Below are 17,967 nucleotides of genomic sequence, written 5' to 3'. Positions count from 1 at the left end.
ATGTGCATAAAACATCTTGAAGAACAACAGTTATTGTAGGTAAGTTACCATTGTTTTTTAGTTTCAGGTCTGATTTTTTTTAAATCCTTTATTTTTTGGTTAGTTGGTTTCAGGTTTTATTGTCTAATGCACTGAAGTGTGAAATAACTGTTGCTCCATTATTTATCACCTGCTTGATTACATGCCACCTTGACAAAATGGCTAACTTGACTCAGTGGGTTTGTTTTATTTACAACACAGTTATATTTCTACATTAAACGCATTTCTGTCCTGACACTGGACCCAGTGGGACTACTCACACTTAAAGTTGAGTGTGTTTGTGTGTGTTTTCAAGGTGGGAGCCTTGGATCATAAAATTAGTGTTACACAGCTTTCATCATCATTCATCATTTTTCACATGGCCAGTTTTCTGCGGGAGTGCAGGAAGTCTGGGACTCAAGTGCTAAACTTTTATCAAAAGATAAATTCCCGGCAATTGTATCTGTTGGGCTAATGTTATAGATTTTGATCACTTTAGGACTACACTTTTTAATTATGTTTGTGTATTTTGAATAAGGTGTTTTTTGTTTGTGTTTTAATTTTAAAAAGATTCTGGAAAGAAGACAATACATGATTCAAACCTATAGTGTTATGGCATTTCAACAGGAGACTTTATCAAAATTTTACCAAGTCATTCCAGCTATCAGGTTTTAATAGTTTCTTCCTCCTACAAGGAGGGAAAAATCCATATTTACTGTATGAATTGATTCCCATAAGATGATATATTATTCTCAATGTGGTTCTCTAAGATTTTATATTATAATGTTTTGGGGAATTGATAATCACTTTGTACCACATGCTGCCATTTCCAAATATATCTACCATATTTTCTGTTTTAGAGTGACCAAAAGTGGGGAATAGTCTGGGGGGAAAAGTGTGTGGGGTCATAAAAATACAGTATTGACTTCCTCATCTACCTACACCATCAGAAAAAGGTAGATTTGGAAGGAAAACTTGGAGTAGTTATTTATGGATAATAACTGCCAGTCGGAGGTAATCCCAGCCAAGAATTTGGGGGGAAAGGGAGCTGGATTGGGGACTTTGGTTAGACTGATTATAGAGGTGGGGACCAGCTCCCAATCTGAATGTCTCCAAAGTTCAAAGGGTATTTGAATCAAGGATTGTAATTTGGGTCCATCTCTGCTGTCCATCAGTGGGTTGAGTGCCTATTCAAATAATTAGGTTTTCTGTTTTTTGTTACATCTGTCAACTAAATGAGAGCTCTAAACACAAAATATTAATTCAGAGACTTCACTCTTTGGCTGGTTTTCTATTGCAAAGGCTCTTTTAATGACTTTATTAATAATATATATGGCAATGATAAATTATATAAATTGTTTTGAAATCTATTTGTTCTGCTAAAACTGCAAATCTTTCTCGGTACTGTAGGACTCATCACTACTTCTACAGTCTGCTCATAATGTGACTGTGAATGCTCGCAATTCAGATGGTGAAGTCACAGGCAGATTAAACGTGGGTAAGTCTAAATTATTTTCTTTTGTTTAGCATTTTGTATGGATTTTAATGAATATTTGTAAAGAGTTTTGAACATATAAAGGTCTGTATACATGCTAATTGTTCATTATGATAACCACATTTGAATAGCCCACCTGCCACACAATATGTACTAAAATCATATTTCTCACTCACCAATTAATTGGTAACTCCATAAATGTATAAAGCATTTGTTTCTTGCAGGTTTTGACAGGAAAACCAAAGGTTTGGATGTCTGTTTTTGTCTCTCTGTCATTAGCTTTTTACAAAATTGTTTAAATGGTTCTACTTTCTGTTTTTCTTTCACACTCTTTGATGGCTGTACTTGTTTAAATTAGGCAGTTTAGGGGTGTAACTGACTGGAGGAAGTAATATATATGCTGTTTCAGTTCATTGAAACAGTAGTGTATTTGTGCTTTCATTTTCTCTCTCTGTCCAGAGAGGGGTATCAGCTGGAATTTGAGTGTGGTAAATTCAAATTTGACATGGTCTTGAGTGCTTGCCTTTACATTCACTACAATGGTGTATCATGCCTGAGGCAACTAATAGAGCTGTCTAAACTAAACCTCCTCCTTCAAAGTGCTCTGGAGCAAATTAGGTAGAGTAAAGTGCTTGAATTATGTCTATTTCTTCAAATTCTGGTGACTGCTGGATTATCTATACTACAAAAAACTATAATATTGTCTTCCTTTTTGAAGTGTTGGTTAAATAATTTTTTTACTCTTTTTGAATATATTTTTTAAAAAGAATTATCACCTTATGTTGAGGAATCCAGAACTCTTTAAAAAGACAAGCGTTCTTCTTTGAGTGCTTGTCCATATGTATTTCACTCTTCGTGCACATTCACCCCATGCATTCAAGTTTGGATTCTTTTGGCCAGCAGTGGCAGTTGGGGCCGTATCTGCACCCTTCATGGCCTAGTACTCCCCTACCCAAGAGCATAAAGGGTGGCATGACCCGAACTCTCCCTCAGTTCTTTCTTACCGCCTATTGCTATGAATAAAAACTTTGGCAGTATCCAACCCTCTCACTGTGTGATTTATACTTTCTAGTGTAAATAGTTCATGATAGTTATAGTTTTAGATCGTTAGTTAACAGTTAGTAATAGTTTTAGACTTTTATTCTCCCTTTTAAAAAAAATCCATATTGTTTTCCATTAGTTTTCCTAATGAGACTTTCCCAGTACCAGGTCCAGCACTTATGGATGAAAAAAAGTCTCCTAGGTTTAAAAACTGCCCATCTTGTGGTATAGTAATGCTGCTTAATAATGGACCTATTGTGCCTGAGTAAAGGGTACATGCCTGACAAGTGTGCCATTTGAAAGTCATTCTCTAAGAGAACACAAAGGTAAGAGAGGCTCACCGCATGCTATTTTTACTGGGGAAGTCTATACGCCCCTCTTCAGATCCTTCTGCACCAAGGCTCTTGGTACCGGCAACATTGGTACCCACCACTGGGGTACTGATAGCTTCTGTCCACCCTGTCTGTGGTAGTGACATTCTTAGTACCAACAGTTTACTCGATACTGGGTGATCTGACTGTCTCGGAATCACCACTTTTGTCTTGGGTGAACATAACAACTTCAGTACCAGCTAATACCCCACTACAGTGCCTATTACCTTGGCGATACCAGCTAAGGGACACACTGAAGTTTTACCTGAGACCCCAGTTAAGACAGTTCCACCTCTAGGAGAGAAATAATCTTTCTCCTCTTAAGCTTTGGAGCATAGTAGGGATGCATTGCCAACACACTCCCAGAGGTCCAGGTCTTTTGATCCCTATGGTTCTGAAAAGGATTCAGGGGCACATTATTATAATGCTAGACCTAGGGGTTCTAAAAGGTACTCTAAAAGTTCCCATGGTATCTCCCCCTATGGCCTCCTGCCCCATACCCTTACCATCTTCCTTGGCCATATTTGGCATCAGCCGCTTACAGACAGCCAGGAAGTTAGCTTTTGCAGCCCCATCCAGGGTTAGGTCCCTCTCTCCACACAGATATCAGAAAGCCCTGCAGGTAGCTCAGACAGCGATTCCATCTGCTGAATGCCAAAAAGATCAGGGCTCTGAGGAAGAGGATTTGCAGGCTGCTGTCAGATAATACTGTTGCCCATTTCCTGTTCAACACTTGATAAAGCTGTGGTACAATTGTCATCAAGCATACAGCCTGATGATTATAAAACATTTCAAGAATCATTATGCTGGAAGGTGGACATTCTTGAAATTCCATTGGATGTTTTCCAGGAGAAATCCCATAAAGCATATATACATCTCTGCCTGGACAGTTTGCAATGCCAAAAAATTATGGCCTGCTGGAGACAGTCAAAATCCTCAGGAAGACACGTGACGCTTACATCTGGCTGACACCTACATTCAAAAGGACTGATCAACAGTATCAAGTTCCCTCATGAGGATTTGAGCAGTTCTATATGCATCCCCTTCCTGGGTAACTAGTAGTAACAGGGGGACCAGACAACAGGGACCACCAAAATCTATGCCCCATGAAAAAGAACCTTAGAAACTTGGTTTATTCAGCTGCAAAAATTATTCTTCTGCCAGTCTGATTGCCAGTTATCAGTGTTTATTGGCAAAATATGATTATTTAAATCAAGACAACTGTTTTTAAATTCATGGACAAAATTCCACATGGCAACAGAGAGAAATTCAAGTCTCTTGTCTCAGAGGGTCGACTCATGGCACACACTTCTCTCCAGGTTGCTCTTGATGTTTTGTACACAGTGGCAAGATCCATGGCCACATCTTTTGCCATGAGGAAGTCCTCTTCGCTAAAATTGCCCTGAATACCTAATGAAGTACAAACAGCAATAGAGAACCTGCATTTGAGGGATATGATTTGCTTAATGTAAAGACTGATGAGGCCTTACGTTCATTAAAAGATTCTCAAGCAATACTGAGCTCTTTAGATGTTTACACACCTACATTGAGAAGTAAGCAAGTCAGGCCACAACCATATTTGAGACAAACCTATTACTCACAACAGAGACCATTAGAAGTTTCTAAGAAAAGACAGAGGACTTAGAGGAGGCCATCAGCCTCCACTTTGCTGTCTGTTCATCCTGCTGCATCAACATCAAGGAAATAAATTTGACTCTTATTGGTACTCTTATTTGACTCTTATTGTACATCTTCTCCATTATTCTTCCATTACCTACCCACCCCTTATCCCCTCTTTGGGAACCATTAGTTTTATTTTTGTGGGGCCTGGAACCTTATCACTATAGATCAGTGATACTCAGACTGAGGCTTGCAAGCGAGTGGCTCTTTAATGTGTCTCCTGAGGCTCTTTGCAGCACATGATATTAAAACACTGTATGATTTAAATATTAACCAATCTAAGTTATTAACCAATCAGGATGCTTTTACTATGTTACTAATCAATTGTAGTTGATAAAATAATAATGCTTGGTCAGTCATTTTGCTGTGAGAATTATATATAATCTCCCCATCATACTGTTTAAATATGAATATATATTGAACTATAGTAAATGTAACAATGAATTTACACTACTGTGGCTTTTTTGGGTAATGGGATCACTTATTTGTCTCCTGAACCACTGAGGTCTGAGTATCACGGCTATAGAGTTTCTAGAGATCATAGAGATGGGGTATTCCATACAATTGCAGATCTCTCTGTCCCTTTTCATGTTACATCAAGAAGTGCAATCACCTCCAAGTCTCAGAGTAGTCGAAGAAGTGCCTCAAGAATATAGGGGAAGGTTACTTTCTAATTCCAAAGCAAAAGTGAGACTGGCACCCTATTATGGACATGAAACACCTTCATCTGCAGATTCAAGTTCAGGGTGGTAATTGTGGTTTCTATAATTCCATCCCTAGATCCACAGGACTGGTACACAGCTCTGACCTCCAGAAGCCCTGTTTTCATATAGCAATTGATCCTGCTCATAGAAAATACCTAAGGTTCAGGTGGGCAATTCCTATTATAAATAGAGTTCTGCCCTTTGGGCTATCAACAGCACTGATGATATTTATCAAACAACTATTGGTAGTGAAAGCTTACCTGGGAAAACAGAGAGTCCAAATTTACTCCTACTGGGATGATTGGCTAATTCAAGGGACATCTCCACAACAGGTGATCGAATCTATTCACCAGATACTCCAATTTTTTTCCTTTCTAGGACTTTGCATCCCAAAAAGAAAAGTTGGTATTACTACCTACCCAAAGGGTAGAATTTATGTGGACAGTGCTAAACTCCACCACAGCAAAGGCCTATCTACTTCAGGACAAATTCAACAGCACAATTGGCACAATGGCATTGATTCATTATTTGTCACTTTCCATGCAGATATTCTGGAGGCTGATATTCATTTCTGCAACATGATAAATGTCTATAGCATTGGGGATCTCAAAGCACTATACAAACACTACTTAATCTTCACAATAGCTTGCAAGATTGTCCCTGTTTGTTAAATGGAGATAATGTTCACCTAATCTTGCAAGCTATTGTGAAGATTAAGTAGGGTTTGTAAAGTGCTTTGAGATCCCCAATGGAAGGTGCTATAGACATTTATCATGTTGCAGAAATGAATATCAGCCTCCAGAATATCTGCATGGAAAGTGACAAATAATGAAATGGCAACATTTCATATGATATTGGCAATGACCTGGTTAATACCAGAATTGTAGAAGTTGTAGGTTTGGTTTTTTTTTTATTTTGAATCAGTGAACATTCAGCTGTTCTGTGTTCAGTAAGGATCAGATGCTACAACCCTTGCCTACCACTAAATAGCCCTTATTCACATAAGAATTTCCATTGAAGTAAACTGGACTACTCACATGAGTAAGTGCTACTTAGTGGAAGCAAGGGTTGCAGATTCTGATCCTGTATTCTGACATTGATATTAGTAAACAAATAATTTATAGTTGTTGGGGCGGGGGGAGTTTTAGAAATTGCTATTTTAAATGGTGCTGGCCTAAATTTTCAGAAGTGACTAGTGATTGTCAGTGCCCAACTTGAGATGGCTTAAAGGATATCATTCTGGGATGTATTAGCAGGAGTGATGTAAGCAAGACACAAGCTCTACTCTGTGCTGATTAGGCCTCAGCTGGAGCATTGTGTCCAGTTGTGGGTGCCACATTTCAGGAAGGATGTGGACAAATTGGAGAAAGTCCAGAGAAGAGTGACAAAAATGATTAAAGGACCTATGAGGAAAGATTGAAAAAAATTGGGTTTTTTAGGAAAAGAGAAGCCTGAGGGGGGACATGGTAACAGTTTTAAAGTACGTAAAAGATTGTTATAAGGAAGAGGGAGAAAAATTGTTTTTCTTAACCTCTGAGGATACGACAAGAAGCAATGGGCTTAAATTGCAGCAAGGAAGGTTTAGGTTGGACATTAGGAAAAGCTTCCTAACTGTCAGGGTGGTTAAAGCACTGGAATAAATTGCCTTGGGAGTTTGTGGAATCTCCATCATTGGAGATTTTTAAGAGCAGGTTAGACGAACACCTGTCAGGAATGGTCTAGATAATACTTAGTCCTACCATGGGGGCAGGGGACTGGACTAGATGACCTCTCAAGGTCCCTTCCAGTCCTATGATTCTATGATTCTATTACTCTAATTTTCAGAAAGTGCTGAGCTTGCACATTCTGAAAATCAGGTCTTTTAAGGTGTCTTAAATTAGACCCCTGAAATCATTAGTCACTCTTGCATATTTAGATCTGAATACTTAAGCTTTGTTTTTTCAAGGCAGCAACTGGGGAGATAGGCATCTTTTCACTTATATAATTTTGTTAATGTTTCTCAAAGTTTAATTGATTTGGGGGAAAAACATCATAGTTTCTTAATTTGTTTCCCCTAAAGCCCTAATCCAGCAAAGCACTTAAGTACATACCTAACTTTAATTATTTTATTAGTCCCATTGAAGTAAATGGGTCTTACTCCTAGTCTTAAAATCAAGGGTGTGCTTAAGTGCTTTTCTGCATCAAGGTTTAAAAGGGTATCATTGAGCAACTGTTACATGTATGTGATGGGGTGAAATCCTGTCACAGTGTAGAAAGAGGGTTTTAGATAGCTAAAAAGCACCTTTTGCAGCCATATAGGAAAAAGGAGGATCCGGGGAACTATAGACTAGTCAGCCTGACTTCGATACCTGGGAAGCTACTAGGGCGATGTATAAAACATTCAATTTGTGAGTACCTGAAGGTGAAGGGGTAATCACTAGCAGCCAGCATGGATATACCAAGAACAAATCATGCCAAACCAGCTTGATTTCCTTCTTTGACAGGGTAACTGGTTTGGTGGATAGGGGGAGTGCGGTGGACATAATATACCTGGACTTCAGCAAGGCTTTTGACCCAGTCCCACATAACATTCTGATAAGTAAGCTGAAGAAATGCGGGCTTGGCAGAACTATCATTAAGTGGATACATAGTTGGTTAAACAACTGCAAACAAAGCGTAACTATTAATGGAATGATGTCAGATTGGAGGGAGGTCTCAAGTGGGATTCCACAGGGATCTGTTCTGGATCTGGTGGTATTTAACATCTTTATTAATTACCTGGATGCAGGAATAGAGTGCATACTGATCAAATTTGAAGACGACACAAAGCTATGGGGATTGCCAATGCTTTGGAGGATAGAGCTAAAATTCAGAGGGATCTTGATAAATTGGAGAGCTGGGCTATAAACAATAAAATGAAATTCAATAAAGACAAATGTAAGATGCTACACTTAGGGAAGAAAAAGCCAAATGAACAAATACAGAATGGGGGATAACTAGCTTGGCAGCAGCACTGCTAAGAAGGATCTGGGAGTTGTGGTGGTAATACCGCTCTTCTTGGCGCTGGTTAGGCCTCAGCTAGATTACTGTGTCCAATTGTATAGAAAAGATGTGGAGAAACTGGAAAGGATCCTGAGGCGATCCAAAGATGGTTAAAAGGATGGAATGCAAGACATACAAGAAAGGCTGAAGGAACTGGGTATGTTTAGTTTGGAAAAGAGAAGATTGAGGGGAGACATGGTAGCAGTCTTCAAATACTTGAAAGGCTGCCATAAAAAAGATGGAATAAAGTTGTTTTCTCTTGCCGTAGAGGGCAAGACAAGAGGCAATGGGTTCAAACTACAGCATAGCAGATTTAGATTAAATCTCAGGAAAAACTTCCTAACTGTAAGGACAGTAGGAGAATGGAACAGACAGCCTAGGGAGGTTGTGGAAGCTCCTGCACTGGAGGTTTTCAAAAGGAGGCTGGATAGCCATCTATCTTGGATGGTTTAGACACAACAAGTCCTGCATCTTGACAGGGGGTTAGACTAGATGACCCTTGCTGTCCCTTCTAACAGATATGATTCTATGCTAGGGACACAGATTGATGCAACATCATACCCTGATGCAAGGGGGTGCTCTAATAGTGTAAATTGCCATGTTTGCAGAATGATAGTACCAGTTCACTGAACATTTGCAAGCATCACTATTTTTAAACAAACATTAGATAGAAAATATGATTTATAGTTTCACAAAAAAATGGGATAGTGTTCCAGTTACAGATTTATGATGTCATAATTAATCCCTATTTTGTCTTTAAATCTTTCTGACGCATATTCAAAATCCCTTTTCGTTTATCATTTGAGCTAATTATAAAGACCTGGATCACTCCTCTTTGAAAAATAATCTCCTAACAGTTTATCAAACCATGTTAAGTGATTGCAGAGTTCATATCTCATTTAGGTAATAATTAACTAGGAGCATGAAAGGTACAATATTTCTAATTCTACTTTATGAATACAACTCAGACTATTTTGCCATAGTTAGTCACAGAAGTTATTGAGTTTAAAGGAAAAGATTTTTGCAAATTTGTCCTTCATACTGTGCCATTCAGATGCACGAATAATTCTTTATTCTTTAAAGATATTTTCAAGTCAAATATTTAAACAGTACTAAGGTCTCCAGGCTCCTTAACGCTTAATTATAAAATTATTTGAATTTTATAATTGAATATGTTGCTGAAGAAAAGTGATAATTTGATGGAGACTTGATAGGTTTTTATTTAACCTGGTAATGGGGAAGAGGTTAGACATAGATATGTGGGGTATATCTGCACAGCCCACAGAAGCAAGCCTGGGTCAATAGATTCATGCTAGCTAGCACTTTAGAAATACAGGTCTGTCGCATCTTACGCACATTTAACATGCACGATTTCAGCTTTACGCGGTCGGCAAAAAACGAAGAAAAAAAAAAGAGAAAAATAACAATTTTAATACTGTACCTGTAGTGCGGGTGATTCTGCCCGCCATTGAACTCAATGTAATTTTGACTATACATGGTTTTCGCTTTAAGCGCTAACCGCGGAACGGAATCCCCACGTAAGATGAGACTCGCCTGTAGCTATGTAGACAACACTTTGAAGTTGTGGCTCGGGCTGGAGCTCAGGCTCTGAAGTGTAGGGTGGTCTTCAGAGCCCAAGCTCCAGCCCGAGCCACAACTTGAAAGTGCTGACTACCCAGATACTTTTACAGCGCTAGCATGAACCTTGCTAGCCCAAGTCTGTTGACTGGGCTGGAATGTTTGCTTCTGTGGGCTGTGTAGACGTACACTCACTGTATTTAAAACATCAACACATGCACCTGTTAGGTTGTAGTTTCAAAACAAGAAATGAACGGAATGCTAAATATATAAGATTATAATTAGGAGTATGATTAACAACCATAAACACTCAGGGAAATATTAGGAAAAAAAAAGATTTGATACAAAATTGTGGATAGTAGATTTAAATCGTTCCCTGAAACAACTTATAGGGTGTGAAGCTTTTAACAACTTTAAGGAGTGAAGGAATGCTGCTTGTATTGTCTAATGCACCATTTCTACTCAAAATGTTAACACCAGAAATGTAAACCTGATTAAAAATAAAGTCAATTAATTGTATTGAATACATCTATATCAACTTATTTCTTAATTAAAAAGGAAATCTACTGCTTAAGACTAAAGCTCCATCATCACAATATAAAACAGACTCCTGGGGTCGCAGTAAAGGAGCTTATTCGATATTTATGTATGGGCAGACCTTTATGCTATGTTAGATTGTGTGTTTTGATTTATCAGATGGGCATCTATAGAGATTTTTATACATTTGAAGAAATAAATAATTAGTACTGCAGAACATAACAAATGTTCACTACTGACTAAGAGTGATTAAGAATGATTGCATTTTGTGAATTAGCAACGTAAGAAAACAAGCACAATGAAAAAAGCAAGGATAACATATCACAATGAATTTTGTTTCTTTGACTAGTTTAAATTTATTATACTACCTAGTAAATATTTTATAGTATGTTTTCTTATTAATAGCCTTTAACAATAACATCAATTAGATTACATAATAGAAACCAAATTTTACATAATATTCCTGGAAGTTCCAAAATGCATAAAAATATAGGCACGTCCACTAAATAAACATCAACTAGAAAAGGGAAGAGATTGTTTTAAAATGATCTATCAAATGATTGGCATTTCCACTAAATAACTGACTACGAGTAACAATAATCTGGCATTTTCAAACAACCACAGGTAAGAAAAATATTATACATCTAATACTTAAGTTAGAACAAGTTGTCTAGATTTGAAAAACAAATAATACCCCAAAACCTGATCTTCTGAAGTGGTAAAATGTCATCTTTGAATCTAAATTTTTTTAGATGGTAATAAATAAAAAGTAGTCTATAAAAAAAAACCACAATTTGATTTAAATTATTTCATATCCTTGTATGGGCTTGTTTGTTGGAAAAGATTGGGAAACCTATGTATTTTATGATCCACATTGTAAAACCTGTTCTGCTACCCCATTTTGGTAAATACCCAAACCAGCTTGCCTAATATTAGGCTCCTAAATCCTTATTTTGGCATGCCTCTTAAAATCAACTCAAACTCAGGCTTCTAACAGCAGCTGCTTTTATATTTGAAAGCCTCTGAAAGTTTTATAGTCTACTGTGAATAAAAATCAAATTTTTAAATAAAAAAAATCACATTTAAAATTTTTTTAATTAAATGCATTTTTCTTTTTAAAAATAAACTTTTTTAAAATTAAATTTGAAATTATGAAAACCCATTTTAAGAACAAAACTTATTATAATCTATTTAAATTATTTAAATTAATTTTAATAATGCTGCATCTATGAGCCCTCGTCAAATTTTAATGTGTTAAAGGGTGCTGCTTTTTAAAATTATATGCAGAATAAGATGGAAAAAATCTTTAACACCTGAGGTTAACTTAAACATTATAAATATGTCACAAGGTCATGTAATACATGAAGCAAGTAGCTATATTATTTTTAAACTTTACAGTGGATCGAATGCTGACATTTGCATTTTTCCCAATATAAGTACTTTCAGTCTATATTGTGTACAAAAGCTTTTGCCTTAATTACTTTTGGTTTCAATTTAACTAGCTGGTGCAAAGAGAATATTTTCTTCGTTTGGACTAGTTCATTCAAAGTTGAGAAACCAGATGGAAGTTGAAAAATCAGGAAAGCTCGTTTTCCTCTGCCAATCTGTGAATAAAAGCCAAGTGGGAAAGGATGAGATCTACCAATTATAAAAACTGGAAAAACATGGGCCCAGATTTTCAAAGTTATTTAGGAACCTAAAAATTCAGATAGGTGCCTAGTGGGCTTTTCATTAGTGCCTAAGCAGATTAGGTGTCTAACTTCCACTGATTTCAATGAGAGTTAGGCATGAAATTTGTTTTAAGATTAGGGTTAGCAAAAAGAAGTACAAAATTTAGTGCAAAGGCAACATTTGGTTGCAAATCAATATGTTTTAGTGGCTAGACCAACCAATGAGAATGAACCTTACTTTAGGAACATAACTAAAAAATCAATTATTTAAATCAAGGTTTTATACTTGCTGATTTAAATCATGATTAAAATTGGTGATTTTAAATCACTTTTATTTAAATTAATCTACCCTACGTTCTGACAAAGATACTGGGCTTTGAAATACTTAAATGTAGCTGAAAATCCCAGATCCAACCTATCTCCTTTCCTCTTCTTCCCTTCCCAGTTCCTACAGCCTTCTGGGCTTGTCTGTGCTTAAAATGCTACAGTGGCACAGCTGCACTGCTGTAGCACTTCAGTATAGATACTACTCATGTAACGTGAGGGGTTCTGCTGTCAGTGTAGCTAATCCACCTCCCTGAGAGGTGGTAGTTAGCTTGATGAAGGAATTCTTCCGTTGACCTAGCGCTGTCTACACAAGGACTTACACCACTGACTGATGTAGTTAAACTGACCTAATTTTCTAGTGTAGACCAGGCCTAAGAGACGACACATTCAAAGTGAGGATCACTCTCAAGCATACTCAACCGCTCACTTCACCCCAATTCTACCCCTTCTCTCACCCACACATTACAGTATTTCTGGCATCAGCGAAGTTCAACTCAATAGGGAATTTCCCCCACTCTGAATAACCACGAGTCACCATTTCTGTTGCTCTGTTGTGCCTATTCTCTTCCTATGTGAGGCAGCTCAGTTCTTTGCTCCATTCTCAGTGAACCCACACTCGCCTATGTTTGGCAGTTCAATGTTGTTGTGCCTAATATCCACAACCCTTCCTAGCCTCTGCTGTGGTACTTGTCCTGCAGGCAAATCTAACACTTCTGCACTTTTGCCTTACAATTTGTCCAGATAACTGTTCTTCTTGTTCTGGGCAGTAGGGCTTCTCCCAGCCTGGACAGCACACAAAAGGTGAGTGGGGGGGAGGGATGGGTTTTGGTGTGGAGGACCTGCTCCTATTTAGACCAGGGGTGGGCAAACTACGGCCCGCAGGCCTGATCTGGCCCCTCAGGGCTTTGGATCTGGCCTGTGGGATTGCCCCCCCATGGCGCCGCAGGCCCGGTGCCACTCTCAGAAGTGGCCCCTGGGCGGGGGGGCAGAGGGCTCCGCGTGGATTGCCTTTGCCTCCAGGCACCACCCCCCACAGCTCCCATTGGCCGAGAATGGGGAACCGCAGCCAATGGGAGCTTCGGGGGAGGTACCTGGAGCCGCAGCAAGGGCTGCGCATGCAGAGCCCTCCGCCCCTCCTCCCCCAGGGGCCGCAGCACTTCCATAAGCGGCGCAGGGCCGGGGACAGGGCAGGCAGGCAGGGAGCCTGCTCTGGCCACGGTGCGCGCTGCTGCCACCCCAGAGCCACTTTAGGTAAGCGGTGCCTGGCCGGAGCTCGAACCCCTCCTGCACCCCACCCCCCAACTCCCTGCCCTAAGCCCCCTGCCTGCACCCCACACCCCTCCTGCACCCCAACCGACTGCCCTGAGCCCCCTGCTGTACCCTGCACCCCTCCTGCACCCCAACCCCTGCCCTGAGCCCCCTCCCACAGTCTGCAACCCTGCCCTGAGCCCCCTCCTGCACTCCGCACGCCTCCTGCACCCCAACCCCCTTCCCTGAGCCCTCTCATACACCCCACACCCCTCCTCTGCCCCAATCCCTTGCCCTGAGCCCCTTCCTGCACACTGCACCCCCTCCCACATCCCACACTCCCTCCCGCACCCCAACCCCCTGCCCCGGCCCTGCATACAATTTCCCCACCCAGATGTGGCCCTTGGTCCAAAAAGTTTGCCCACCCCTGATTTAGACCATCCTGAGGGATACGTTAAGGGTTTATTTTCTACTTCAGCCTCAGGGCTTCAATAGTGCCTATGGGGCATATCTGAAACCAATCTGCAGACTATGGGGAGGAGTCCTTCCCCAGGCTTACCTGTCATGCTATTTAACCAGCTACTCAGGCAACATGTTGGGCTGAAGATTTGGATCTAAGAAGAATATTAAACACTCAAAAAAAAGAAATGCCGAATTAAGGTTGCATGTAATTTAACTTAGTTGATTATTAAGTGATTCCTATTTGCTCTTTTTGAATGTCAATATCATTTATTCTATTCATAGCATATTGGTCTTCTGTTCTAACTAGTGTTCTGTTAAATTACAATACCAGTGCCATAGTTAGAACTACTATAAACATATATTAACTATTTGCATGATACTTCCATGACTGATAACAATCATGAGACACGCTTAAACAATAATGACTGAGGTGAAGAGCATTTCTTGGGGATTAAGTAAGCAGTTAGAAAAGGTTTAATGCTAAGAGCCATTATCCTCGGTCATTACATTATGATATTTTGGTGATCACCCAGACCAGTAAGGGGTTCTGTCACCTGCTGCCTCGTAACCTGGGGTGCTGTTATGCTGGGCAGCTTTGGTTCAGAGCCCTGACCCCTGTAGCTAACCCACAAGCACAAGGTCTCATCCTGACTTCCACCAGCCTAGTTACTCCTTGCAGGGTAACACCAACAGCCCTTCCAGTCCTGAGTCTCCCCAAATCCATCCATCCTGAGTTGTTAAGTACCAGACACTCAGACTTTCCCCCTCTGGTTCATCACCCCCGAAGACATGAAACCAGTCTCCCAGTCACCAGTTTACTTTTGCACCCACATTCCAGACAGTTTGCACACCAAAGACCTGCTTGGGGTAAGGTGAAACTTCAGGCTTTACACTTTCAAATTAAATAAACTCCTTTTTCTGATTCAAATAACCTGAACAGTTTCCCAATGTACTCCCTACCCTAGAAGGGATCCAGCATTTCATGGACAGCACCCACCAAGTGATTCTGGATGAAAACTTCAGTTTCAAAACTCCTTTTTAAAAGGCTCCCCACATTTCACTCCCACCGCCATTCTTTCTCTCTCTCTCTCTCCTGGTATGGTGACTCATAGTTATTCAGAGTGGGGAAAATTCCCTCCCGTGTTGATAGCTGGGATGTCTCAGTGTTTTCCTATTAAACAAATGGCCCATTATTTGTCTTTTCCTGGGTTGTACAATGCTAGGTGCTTGGAGCTAGTCTCCTGTGGTTGGGGAGGCAGCCCTTCCCTCTGATTCCTCACCATCCTGCTATGAAGCGGAGCTGAATATTGCAGCACAAATTAGGAGCAAGCTTTTATATATACATAAATTCATTACCACAGTCTGTATACTTAACTCATAATGACTGTGAAGTTCAGAATGTTACAAGCTTTCATAAAAGACCTTAATATATTTTTATAGCACAGTAACATTGTATACTTTTATTCTTTTGGGGTCAAACTCCCTGTTCTCCTCTTGGGGGTGTCTTGACCCTGATTTGTCACAGTGTTGCTATTATAAGTTTGAAAAACATAGTCGTGTGGTTTTTTTTAATGAGTGTTCCAGTTTCAGTTGGTATTAACAGGGCCTTGCTAAAGAATTAATGCCTTGTACATTAGCCAGAGTGCTTGAACCATTTATCAGCATTCCATCCAGCTTATAAACATAAGTAATTGCAGTTGTGGAACATTTATGGGAATAAGTTTGGGATCAGTCCAGGGATATGGTCCTGTCAAGGTTATTAAATTATATTTCAACAAAAGAATTATAAACAGTTGTGCCTACAGTAGAAAGTGATTCAAAATCAAATGTTAGAATCTTAGAATAAGTGTTTAAGACTGATTTAGATACCTATTTTACCATAAGAATTATCCACATAGGGGAATGGAAACTGTGTCTTACTGGCTAAGTTTCTGTGGAATTTTCCAGTTGGGAGCAGCAACTATGCACTTATGAATGAACTGGCGCTCCCCCCATAAACCACAGATCCTCCCCAAGTTCACTAAAGGTGAAGAGCTTCCACCATGAGGTTGCTTGTCACTAATGGTATGGCACACTCCCCAACTCACCAGTTCACTGCAGCCCCCTGTTCTGTGCCATCGTACTTCCATTCAGTGTGTGGCCCCTCCTTTTGATGGGACATACTTGTTATTGGGTGGCAAGGGAAAACACAGAACATACTGTAAAAGTGGCACTACTCGTTTCTGATCATGCAACCAGAGATACCTGAGTGTAAGTGCCTCTCCACTTGCAGAAGCAGAGTGAAGCAGGAGAGCCGTAACTACTTTAAAACTTTGTTTTCAAAGGTTGGCCTGAGAGTAGTTTAATGAGCTCACTGAGGTTATCTGGTAGAGATACAAGTCAGATGTTCTCAATTATTTATTTGTAAAACTACATCAGTTTGTATCATGTGATAGAGTAGGGGGTTGAATCAGGACTTCCGATTATGTTCCTGACTCTGCACATGATCTTGACTGTGACACTAAAATTATGTGCCTTACTCTCCCTGTGTGTAAAATATTTGCTGACAGAACCTCACAGAAGTGGCGTGTAGTTTAATGTTTCTAAAGATTTTGAAATCTTGGTATGAATGACTCTAAAGTATAAATGCAAAGGATTGTGATTATTACAGCAAATGACAGTCGAGTAGGTATACTCTTGCATTGTCTGTATCAGAAATGTTAATATTCTTGATGTTGGGAGCTCTCACTATACACTGTAAAATAAGTCTTAAACTGCACTCAGGACACCTAATTTTGGCTAACCACTTGGGTCAGAAAGGGATAACCTTTCTGTGTTTTCTTAAATTCATTTTATTTGTCTACTTAAGACATAGGTAAATGTGCTTGCCCCTCCTGTTGAAAGTAGGTCCAAAAGTTTAACCCTGAGATCCTTACTTGTCCTTATTTAAGGAGAGACAAGAACTAAGATCTCTTTTTTTCCTGCTCCCTTCTGTTGTAGCCTTGCCTGCTCCCTCCCTCCCACCAAGTTGTCAGAACCTCCTACTCATCCACATGTGCATTACAGAGCTCCTCTTCTTGCCTCAACCCTGGCAACTTCTACATCATTGGATAACTGTTTTCTGTTTCTTCCCATGATGACAGTGTGACACCAGCACTATGAGGAGATGTGGCAAGGCTCAGATGCTGCCAAGCGAAGGAGGAAGTGGTTCCCACTAGGAGGTACCTCAGCCTTCCTCCCTGGCCACAGGCCCTTTCTCCTCCCCAGCACAGTAGCTCCTATATAACATTTTAAAACCACTGGAAACTGGCTAGATGCCTGTCAGGTTAACTGAGTTGGACCAATATGTGAACATTTGTATGATACAGTTATGTGGTCATGGTAAGACATAATGTGTACTGTAGTTGTACATATAGTTATATTTTGGACTATCTCCTGTAATTGTGCTGCATTTGGAAGCACAATTGAAGTCAAGCAGAGTTATATGGGGGTTTTTTTTGGGGGGAGGGGGAATAATGGCAAGAAATAAGTGGTATAATTGAAAAACAAGTGACTCTGCCTTTACCCTTCTTTGTCCCTAATATCCCTCCGACTGACAAACATGCCTGGGTTTAGTGTCAAATCAATTACTTGTTATTACAAATCATGTAATCTCATAGACTAAAATGCATCCCCTAACTCAATGAGTTGGCCATAAAATCTAACTCAGACAAGACAGGACATGAGACAACAGTTCAGGTAAGAGAAAGTTTGGAGATTATTGAATAGGGAGGATTCCTGGAAGAACTGTGGTTGAAAGGAAATTGAAAGCAAGACAGGAAGCTTGACCACCAGGA

General features: G+C 39.8%; 1 protein-coding gene across 1 annotated transcript in view; it reads left to right on the top strand.

Moving 5' to 3' along the window:
• SGCG (sarcoglycan gamma) overlaps window positions 1-17,967 on the top strand; it is a 126,973-nt gene that overhangs the window by 33,235 nt on the left and 75,771 nt on the right. The window contains exon 3 of the mRNA XM_065420241.1: window positions 1,429-1,516. Coding sequence (XP_065276313.1) covers window positions 1,429-1,516 — 88 coding nt within the window. The remainder of the gene's footprint in view (window positions 1-1,428; window positions 1,517-17,967) is intronic.

This window comes from Emys orbicularis, chromosome 1, assembly GCF_028017835.1.
Source record: "Emys orbicularis isolate rEmyOrb1 chromosome 1, rEmyOrb1.hap1, whole genome shotgun sequence".
NCBI lineage: Eukaryota > Metazoa > Chordata > Testudines > Emydidae > Emys > Emys orbicularis.
This window is presented reverse-complemented; position numbering and strand designations above follow the sequence as displayed.